Raw genomic sequence first — 11266 nt, 5'->3', positions numbered from 1 at the left:
TTTGAGTATATAGACGTAGTTAGCAGGTTTGAACGTTGGACCTCACCTTTCTGTTGTCCCTAAGATAAACACTTTGCAGTCTTTGAAAAGGTTCAATAGAGTTGAGAATAAAAGGAGAAATTATGAAGGGGCTATTTTGAATCAATCATTGATTTTTCAGTTTTTTGTATCATCTAAGCGTAAGGGTCGCTGGGAATTTTGTCTAGCACTCTGAGACAGCCAACGGAAATCCACACGTTTGTTCACAAAGAGAGCTCCGAGACAACGTTTAAAGAAAGAGTTTGAATAAGTTGTTCCTCTCTCTGGATAACTCTACACGGGTTCGCCAAAAGAAACAAGGAAATATGAACGCGTTAGTGGAAGGTTTCGCCTTATTCCTGGGCTTCCTGGCTTGGGTGATGGTTGGGGTCGCCCTTCCAAATCGATACTGGAAAGTCTCGACAGTGGATGGAAACGTTATCACCACATCAACTATCTATGAAAACCTATGGATGTCCTGCGCAACTGACTCCACAGGGGTTCACAATTGCCGTGACTTTCCATCTTTGCTTGCCCTTAATGGTATGTGGCTAACAACAGAAATCATTTTGTTAGAACTAATGACTATTGATCAGGATTAATTCCAATCCAATCACTCAAGGAATCAGGACTTTGTGGACCTTGAGAAAATTGCTTCTGCTATTACAAACAAGAAAGACTATACTCTCCAAGCAGCTTTAAAAGTGTATAAAAGTTGTGTAAGAAAGATAGCTTTAGAAGTAATAGACATCTTTTAAAAAAAAAAAAAAAAAAAAAATGTAAATACACTGTAGCTTTTCTCCAGTGTGTAAAGGAAATGTCAAGTGTATGTATAGTAAAACAGTTCAGATTTGACACTGTCTGATAAACACTGAATTCAGCTGAATGTTGATCCACTGGATCAAATTCAAGAGTGGGGAGTGAGCTGTCCTTATTTGCCATTGCTTTCCTCCAAGCCTTGCAATGTACATGTGATCTAGGTTTACCTTAAAAAATCTAGCAGGAGCCTTCTACTGTACTGGCTATAATCTGTAGTAAATATGGGTAATATAATATATGATAAGATGGGATAAGATAAGACAGCACAAACTAGACAAATAGATACTCATAAAATGATAAAACACTTTCAACACATTCGCACAAACTGATGCATTCCACGTTGTACTGTATTGTTTTGAGGTTGTTAACCCCACAGTACCTGCGTCTAGGTACCAGTTTGCATATATAAATATGCTATTTAGCGAAGCAACCAGGCAAGTCTTGTATGCTACATGAAAGCTCAGGCTGTCCTCTCTCTTGGTATCAGCCAATATGATAACTAGCTCCCTTCCAAATAAGGGCATGACCCTACCTGCTGTCGTCATTTCAATATTCAGCCACTAATTAGCATATTTTAAGTTTGAAACACATCCACTACCTGCTGCAGTGTGTGTGTAGCACAGAACCCCATGATGAATTCATGCTCAATGACGCTGACCCTCTGGTCAGAGTTTAGAACGGTAAAACAACATAGACAAAGCTACACAAACTGGGTATTTTATATAAATCTGGTCCTAGTAAAGAGATGTCAAGTATTAAATGACATCTCTTTAGTATGGCATGTGAAATATTACCTTGAAATTGGCATAATAAAAACCACTTGGCATTGAATCTTAAGTTTATATTGTACGCTGTTACACCTAACCATTACTTGAGCACGCTGCACAATCTAAATCATTCCCTTTTTCAAAGAAATTACATATATGCTTGTGTTGTGTATATTTCCAGAGTTATATAGCCTACTTTTCATTTTTGGTATGTCATTTCAGGCAGAAATTCACAATATTTTGCTCTCAGCTCCAGAAGTTTGTAGTCATAACTGGAGAGCTCAGACAGAAAGTTTACAATTTGTTACTCTATTGATGACTGATCTACATATTGATCTACTATATATACTATAAGTAAACTCAACTAACTTTGACTACACTTTGCACTGCCAAGTCTACTTAAGGTTAAACAGGAAAATGAGTGAGGAGAAACAACCACTTAAGTGATCCATGATCTCATGTTTGAGCTCTGGTTTGGTAACACAGACCCTGTACTTCAAAGCCTTGGAGCTGCCTTTAGGATAATGCTAGTCGCCTACAATTACTTTCCATGCTGAATGCTAAAGTGTTAGCATGCGCACCAGACAGAGCTATCTACTGGAGACACAGAGATTGTTTTGGTGCCAATTCTCTCGTCACATATTGGACCAATAAGGCGACCAAGGGGTCCAACTCCCAAAAAGTCGGTAGCCTATAATCATTGAATATACATCTGACAGCTTGTACTTTAACAGCCATTTCATCATTTCATATTCAAGATAATGAGTATGGAGCCAATGAAGATGTTTGATTCAAATATTTTTTGAGCTTGTTGTGATGAATAGAAAGTGGCCTTCTCCTAGGTTGCACCTTATTTAGGATGCTTTTCTCCGCTGTGTCCTTGTCTGTTTCCACGATGTTTAGCATCTCTGTAACAGGTGTATAATATGCGCACCACTGTACAATTCTGCCACCTTATTTCATGTCCCCTATTGTCTTCTCAACAGTCTCTCACCTTGAGTTACTTGAGTTTCAATATTCTTTTTTTTTTTTTTTTTTTTAAATATGTTACAAATATGTTATCACAGAATTTATTCATGTTCCCACACAGGGTACATACAGGCCTCCCGAGCACTGATGATTGCTGCCATTGTGTTTGGGACGTTTGGGCTTGTGGCTACTCTTGTAGGAATGCAGTGCTCTAAAATAGGAGGGGAAAACTACATCCTGAAGGGGAGGATCGCCGCAATTGGAGGAGTCTTCTTTCTACTACAAGGTAGTGGCGTAGGGATGGATGCAGTGGCCATGTAATAAAAACTCTGAATTTTCTAAAGCATGAGAAAATGCTTGGTCAGGAGTAAATTCCAAAATAGTGTTGGAAGTAATGCAGAAACAGGCCGCTGGGCTTATAGTGCCTCAAGAATATATGCAACAACACATATCAAAATGTGCAGAATGTACAGGAGCCCAGAATAAAATATTATAGATATAGGCACATTTTCAAGAGGAATTCATAAAAATTAAAACTCATCTTTACACAGAGCACCTTGAAAGGTAAATAGGAATTTCTGGTGGTCCAATCTCTGTGTACAGATGACAAGCTATCAGAAAAGGGGTCAAAAAGTCAAAAGGTTATCCCTGCTCTAACAAACCTCTTGATCTTGTACAAACACCTGCCATGAGCCAAGGTCTATAGATTGTGATGATAAGTCACACTGAGTAAAGGAAGAAAAGTGATGTACTGAGATGGGACCAGTATTGTCAGGCACCGATGTCACCACCTGGTCCAGACAAAATCCTAGTCCCCGTCCCAGAGTTGCTGAAGTTTCTTTCCTTAGGAAGTATAGTTATAAAAATGTAGCTAGTACGTTTGTGGTAAACATGTTGGCATACTTACTAAAAAAGTATTCTTACTGTATATTCCTTAAAATAAATAGTAAATTATTAAGAAAACTCAGATTCTGTCTTATATCAGAATTGCAAGGGAATGGCTACTCCTTGCAACAAGCTAATCTGGGAAATTGTCAAACAAGTGCTTTTTGCGTCCAACTTTATTATTCCCCAAGAACTCACATTCTCTCTGATGAGATGCCATTTATAACATTTGTGTAAGGTTTTCCCTAATGTTTTGTTTTTTAATCCTATAGGAATATGTACCATGATCGCCGTGTCTTGGTATGCAGCCAACATCACACAGCAGTTCTTTGACCAATTCTATCCAGGGACAAAGTAAGTCAATTCAACCTGCATCAGTATTTTAAATATAGTAAGTAAAATATAGTAAGCAAGAATGTAGTTATATCCAACTTATGTGGCCATAATGTAATTATTTGATGTATACCATGAATTAAATAAGAATTAGGGAATGTAATCTTTAAATGCATGTCCTTTTATTACAGGTATGAGATTGGAGAGGGCTTGTATATTGGCTGGTCTTCAGCCACACTTGCCATATGTGGAGGTTCATGCCTAATGTGTGCTTGCAGACTGCAAACATCTGATGAGAAAATGTGAGTATCTGTTGTTGAAAAGTTCAGGATTGGTTTACTCTGCACAGACTGCCCTGAAGATCAGGGTGCAGAGGAAATTGCATGTATCCGCCTAACTGCTACACATTTGCTGTGTTTTAGACCTTATCCATACCAACCACCTACCAGAGGAAATGTGCACTCTACTGTGGCAACATCTCAGTCCGCCCCAAGCCACTATGGAAGAAATGCATATGTCTAAGGGGTTACTGTGTAGGGGGCTAAGTTGTCTGGGTTGGGGTCAATTTATTGTGATTGAGTCTGTGTTTGTGAGAGAAAATGAACATGGTTAACTTTGTGGAAGGTAATTTACCCCCAAGGCAGCATTTAGAATGGAAAACACCTAGACCCAGGACCCATTTGGCCACTTGTACAATAGCTTACTAACAAAAACCTTAACTTGATTTTTTGGCCTTATTGGCTTTACCCAATCTAAACTTTTTGGTAGTGACATCATTGTTTCACTGGAAACCCTGGAGGGCTAATACTTGGATTACAACTCTGGTATTTATATAATATATAGTGATTTTTATGGAAATACCGCTTCACTACTCCAGCATATAGTAAAAACCTTGGTAACAACTAACCCTAACCCTAATAGTTTCACAGCACTACATTAAATCTGGGCATTTCATGAACAAAAAATGCCTCGCTTCCAGCCAAACAATCACATTCAGCCAAGCCATTATAAAAAGAGAAAGTATAAATGTCTTCATAAGACTGACGGTATATAATGAAATTCATCTCAACAAAATCTAAATAGTCCTCTGAACAATATGTACATATTACACATGTGCCTCTTACCTTGGCGTTGTATTATTATAGACAGAAGTTTCATGGCAAGACACAATATTCAGATAGGTCATAAAAGTACTTTGTATTATGTTTGCATTTCTGCATTTATACTTTATTTCATGTTAGATCTTAACGGTTTGAAAACATTTTTTGAATGATTGATTGCTCTAGGATTCCTTGTATACAGTACTTTGTTGATTAATCATAAGAACTATAATCATAACAGCTAAATAATCAAGAAACTTAATGAATACCACATGAAAAATCTTGACCACAGACACCTGATCTAAAGGGATGGAATAAATTACACAACTGGTTGATGAACCACTGGAGGATCCTGTAGTTGACAAATACTGTGGGGGAAAAATAAGACATTAAGCGTATCTATGGCCATTGTTTTGGTGCAGCAGTAGCATAATCATTGGTATAGAGTGTGGAAAGCAATGGTGAGCTGATGCAGCCATGTGGGGCTTCAGAGTTGGTTTCTCTGGGGGAAAAGCCACTAACCTTGACCAGTTGTGTTCTATTTTTGAGAAATGCATTGAACCAGTGACAGAGATATGGATTAACTTGTTGTTGCACCTAGCTGTACAAGATGTATTATACTTAAAGCTGATGAAACCTGTAGAAAATTAAGCCTTGAATATAGTTTATGCTTATCCAGATGTTTTGTAACTAGATGTATGAGAGTTATTATTGCATCATCTGTACCAACAAATCAATACGCATAGCAAGAGTAATAGGCCTATATTCATGTTGGCAGTTATAGATATAAAGTGTGATTTGCTACAGACAGACCATCAATGAATGCTATACAGATAGCCAGTGCCACTGGTATTATTAGAACCTCTGACCTAAATAGGAAATGACACATGTGATTTAAAGGCAGTAAATTATACCACAACCATATAAGGGGACAGTTATAATAGACAATGTAAAGTAGTGGTGCAACAAATTAAATGAGCCAAAAGAGTGTACAATATGGGTATTTTGTTGTATTATAAATTATCAGCACAAATCATAGGCTGTGTTTACATGCACCAATAACCCTGCTCCGGCCATACTCTGGTTTAGCTGTTTACATCCACCTCTGAGTATCCCAGCTGGCATGAATAAACCGGTTAACAGAATATTACTGTCTACCAGTGGTGTCCCGCCCACAGACAGAACTTTCCAACTGCAAAAGGTATGAAAAGGTTTGCTCACTAGCTTCCCCACTGAAAAATAAATGATGATTCCAACAGTAATCTGTGTGATCTTCTGACAAATAACCTGTTACAAGAAATTATACTTTTCAGCTAAAGTATCCATCAAAATGTATCCATAACACTGTGTGAGTCTGAGTTTGTGCACATGACAAAAGCCAAAATTGAAAGGAGTACGATGTTTACATGCTACAGTAACACATTTAATATTAGTATTTAATATACAATATTATTAGAGTAAACCAGAGTATGATCTTACCCAGGTTATTCTAACAGAATTATGACGTTTACATGCGTCGACTCAAAACCAGGTTCCTTGGCTAACAGGGTTAAGAACAAAATTCTCTGTGCATGCAAACATAGCTTTTGTATCTTGTGCACTTTTCTTTTTTTGGGAAACTTGCGTATGTTTGTTTTAAATGTAATGTCATACAATTTCCTTCACGATATTGCTGATTTTAAAAAATGTAAATATTATATATATTTTATACCCAAATAAATGTCATTTGTAATGACTGATTGTGTTAAGTCTTAATTTAATTGTACTGGGTATAAAATGGTATGCACTCTGCAGGGCAGGGGTGGAAATCTGAACATGGGCATCACTTCAAAAATGATAGGAAGCTTGTTCAAGAAAAGATTTTTCTGAAAAAAAACAAAAACAATTTCAGAAAGGAAGAGTTTCAACATTTACCTTTGTAAATGGTAGAGCATGCTGTACAAAAAAAATAATTTTTAATTAATGAATCCTTTCTCTCTGGACACACCACACTCCTCTAACCCCACCCCAGTATCGCAAAGAAACTGAGTAATGCCAAAAAGAAACCAATATCACAAATGCAACAAAAGAGCCCAAAGTGATACATTTCTTGCAAACATCAAGTTAACTATTCAAGTACATTTGTTTTTTTTTCATTACTTTCAATACTTCACTTTCATTTGCAATATATACTTTTTGGTTTGCAATTCTATGTGACTTTATCTTGACTCCACAAGGCTCCGTTGGCTCCAGTGCTCGATGCTAATGGTTAGCATATACTATGATGTATATAAAAATAGTGTAGGCCTACTGTGCACACAGACACATATTTTAGTACTGAGATCACGGTTTTATATTTTAGGTTCAGTAGGGAACAATTGTCAGTCACTAATGTTTGCATTCAATCATTCATTCATTCATTCAAGAGAAAATCCCTGTTCATTTTCCTATTGACCAACACAAATGAATTTATCATGAATAACTAAATTCATGATCTTTACCAGAAACATACATTTTGAAAAGAGATTACTAACCATAAACCTACAATAAAGCTTACTGAGTTAAAAAGTAGTGAAAACTAAGTTTATCTTTAGCAGTCCACAAGTAATAATCAACAAAGTAAGATCATTTTTTATATGTAATTGAAATCAGTGTGATCTTAAATCCAGTCAAAGGAACCAGGCAGCCTGAAGCTCAGCTTGGCATCATTGTCTTAAGGTGGGTTAGTGTTGATGGCAGACTGGGCATGGTGAAAAACACAACCAAGCAACGCCCACAAGTACTTCACAGTATAAAAAGATTTAACTTTGCAAACTTCTAATCTTCAGGAGCTTCATTTGCTAATTTGTCCAGGGCTTCTCCATCAAACCGAAGTAAGTGCCACCCTTCACTGGCAGTAAGGTCCTGAGCTCCTTTTGCAACATAGAAGTCTAGAGAGGGAGTGTTCCAGTCCAACACCGAGAGCTGCAGCCTCACACACTGCTTCTCTTTCCCCACCTAAGCAAACAAAATGGTACGTTAGTACCTTGTGATAGCTGCAGTATATGTTGCACGTCATGTTTAGTACCAGTATTATTTATTGATTATTATTTATTATTTAAGTTCACAGAATATGTTAATTTACCTGTATTTTCACCAGAAGTCCATATTATTTCTATGTAATTGCAAAGAGTTCAAGACATTATCCGAGTCTCAAGGTCTGTGAGCCTTGTGCGCCCTCTAGTGAGTAGTTCGGAGGATGCGCTTGTATTCCTTAGACTGCTTATGTTTTTAGTGTAATGTATGCTACTACATACAGTAAGCTTCAGATTACTGTGTCACAACTGAGGTTGATGCACATCTCTTAGTGAGCCAAGTAGCCTAACTTGCACCATTTATCCATATGTAAGACCCTTGTTTCTACATTTCCTTTCCAGACCAGACACATTTACGCCTGCTCAGACATAAAAATACTGTTCCTGTTAAGTAAACCACCCTAACCTGTCCTACCATCTTTGCTTGACACCGTACTGCGAATATTCCTGTCCTGACCAGATCAAATACAGTCCCTAGCTCCCTAATAGACATATATAAAAATAATACCATCACAGATATTTCAACAATCCCCCCTCCAACCCTCCCATCATATAAAACCTGCAACTTTGCAACTTTCAAAGTGACACAGGTGGCCACATATTATGGTGGTGCATTTTTGTGTGTTCACCCCCGAAAACCCTGTTTCCTTTTCCTAAGACGCCATGGTTGCATCCTGGTGGCTAGAATTTATATGAATCTAGAATCCACAGTAAATATGCTGAAACACGGACACTACTGAAAAGCCATTTCCTTGTGGCTTTAAGAAGCGGTAAGTAAAACACTGATTACTGAGAACATCCTTACCTGAGCTACTTTGCTCATTAAACCTTTGCCAATGCCTTTTCCTGTAGAGAAGAGCATGAACAAAACAAACATGAGGTTGAAAATATTAGTTTAGAGTAAACAATCTCATTCTGTACAGAATCTGAATAGCAAACATTTGGACATCAGAGTGTCTTTATTTTAGTTTTTTCAAGCTGTGCTGACAACATTGCACCAACGCTCACTTTACCTCTGAACTCTGGCATCACATACAGATCCTCCATGAACACGGACGGGCCCTTCCATGTGCTGTAAGTGTAAAAGAAAAGGGCATACCCGACGACTGTGTGTCCTGTATGGGCACAAAGACACAGGCCATCAAAAAGACAAGCAGGAAAAATACCTAAATAAATAAAAATATAGTGCACAGAAGTGGCCAACCGGCTGCCAGATGCTAAACTAAAATGTCACTTGCTGAGTATTTGCAAACATATTCATGCATTGCTAATGTGAGAAATAGTTACTGATTAGATGACAAATAGATGTGGATTTGAACTTATCTGAGAGAATCAAATAGGCCTGATTGAGATTTTACCTTCTTTAGTTTTATGCTCCTCTGATACTTCCGCAACAAGGCATTTGAAGAAGGGGTTTGGGCAGAACCCATCACGCTCCAGTTCTGAGGTAAAACAGGAAAGAAGATCAGTCTCATTTACTCGCACATGAAAACATCTCATTGACTTTCCACTGGAAGTAACACCCTTGAAAACCACAAGCATCTATATGACTCCCATCACGGCACGCTGTGATGGAGGCAGTGTCACCCTGGCACATTCCACTCCCAACTGGATATAAATGTTTGTCGAGAGGCAACAGAGTTTCACTCCATATAAATTCTGCAATATAACCTCATCAACAGAACGGCTGGAGTGATAAGCGCATTGGGATGCAAGTGTCTGGGATCTGACTCTTTAACAATGTCATAACAAATTCCATGACATTTCAATGCTACTGAGGTAACAGCAATGGGATAATAATCACATGACTCATGATAGCTTATTTTCAGGTTCTCCTTTTAGCCGTTTTTGCATGTAGATCTAAATATTCTGTGAATTTGGCACTAAATTAGGCAGTATGGAATACATGGTTGAAGTAAATGAGAACAAATAAAGAAGGGTCCGAGTTATCAGTGCAGCCGGCTCTGCGTGTTTTTCTCACGACTAACTTGCCCCAAGAGTTCAGTACGAAAATTAGTTGGAAAGTTGAAAAAAATGTCTGTCCCCAACAACATGAAAAGGATAGGTATATTATGTGTACTTTGTACTGTCTCTGTCTATCTGGTGTATTTATGTTCACTGTTGCATTGAAGTTTACCCCCCCCTCCATGGAACTAACTGTAATGCCATTACTGTTACTTATTAGTCCACTCCATTTATCATTACCCAGCTCTGTTTCCACAATATTGCACTACTCATAATATCTGCACAAGTCTTTGTACACTGGCCTCAGGAATCATGTCCATGCTCCGTAAGACTCATAGTTTATTTCATTTATTTCATCCTAATCAGTATAAACATTGCATGGTGCCAATGCAGTGCTGGAAACTGAAGACTCCTCTCTACAGCAGACATATTACAGTGTATTCTCTGTTGCCTGAATGCACATAGTGATTTAATGTATATTTGTAGATTGATGGGTAGTCTCCACTTGTATTGAATGTGAGGTTTTATTGTCCCCGTGCCAAGTAAGCCAGTACTTGTGGTATTATATATGTATCTCATGTCTACAATGTCACCAGTGTAACCAGTACAAACTCCTGTACATTTATTTGCAGGCTTACTAGGGAAATGGGCTAAAGTGATTCTGATTCTCAAAAGCCATATATCATCGATATCATATCCTAACACCACCAAAAATAAATATATCACAAGATGATATTTTAACCACATTGTTCAATCCTACTATGACCCACATTTACAAAACGTCAATGATTTTCCCCATTGGTAACCATTTGGCCAATCGTGATGATTTGTAAAGTAGTTAAGTTGGAATTGGACTTTTCTATTCGCTTCTATTATTTGCATCTGCCTCGTTAAAATGCAACGGTGCAAAATTACCTTTATGGGATATCTTCACCTGATCGGGCATTTTTTCATATACAGCCAAGTCCTGTAACAAAAGCCAAGATGAAATAAGAATCCACGTGTCTGAATCCGACGTAACTAAGTCTGTAACGTTAGATACAAGGCTTACGGTTCGGTTTCTGCTGCAAACTCAACTCACTGTGAATGTAACAATGAAACACTTTAAATGGGAAACCTGGAACATTGTTGGAGCCAAGTTAGCTACAACTGGCTGGAAGCAGATACTGCCGTTAGTTACAGTATAAACACCGGCGGCACGGACTCACCGTTATCATCCTGGATATGTCTTTGCAGTCATCTTGTGTAGCAGCACGTATTTTGAAATTCATATTGCAGACACAACAAATAACGCTCGTTAATAATGGCTATCGACAGTGACAGTTCACAATCACAGACCTGCACAAACCAGCGCCTC

The 11266-nt window shown here is 37.9% G+C and overlaps 2 protein-coding genes across 2 annotated transcripts; one reads left to right on the top strand and one right to left on the bottom strand.

Moving 5' to 3' along the window:
* The first annotated feature begins 344 nt into the window (after nt 1-344).
* LOC139653546 (claudin-15-like) lies at nt 345-4313 on the top strand. Its single transcript, XM_071530409.1, has 5 exons — nt 345-561; nt 2695-2859; nt 3731-3812; nt 3983-4093; nt 4214-4313. Exons 1-5 carry the CDS (start codon nt 345-347, stop codon nt 4311-4313), a joined length of 675 nt encoding a protein of 224 aa, XP_071386510.1.
* A 1521-nt stretch (nt 4314-5834) lies between these two features.
* On the bottom strand, nt 5835-11257 carry sat2b (spermidine/spermine N1-acetyltransferase family member 2b). Its single transcript, XM_071530411.1, has 6 exons — nt 11118-11257; nt 10825-10876; nt 9303-9386; nt 8958-9059; nt 8750-8790; nt 5835-7867 (listed from the first exon to the last, which is right to left on the bottom strand). Exons 1-6 carry the CDS (start codon nt 11178-11180, stop codon nt 7688-7690), a joined length of 522 nt encoding a protein of 173 aa, XP_071386512.1. The 5' UTR covers nt 11181-11257; the 3' UTR covers nt 5835-7687.
* Nucleotides 11258-11266: the final 9 nt, after the last annotated feature.

This window comes from Centroberyx affinis, unplaced genomic scaffold, assembly GCF_046629955.1.
Source record: "Centroberyx affinis isolate AG114_WGS23_722 - 3 ecotype Tasmania unplaced genomic scaffold, CSIRO-AGI_Caff_v1 ptg001926l_1, whole genome shotgun sequence".
Classification (NCBI taxonomy): Eukaryota; Metazoa; Chordata; class Actinopteri; order Beryciformes; family Berycidae; genus Centroberyx; species Centroberyx affinis.
The sequence above is the reverse complement of the archived record's forward strand: the minus strand, read 5'-3'. Positions and strand labels throughout refer to the sequence as shown.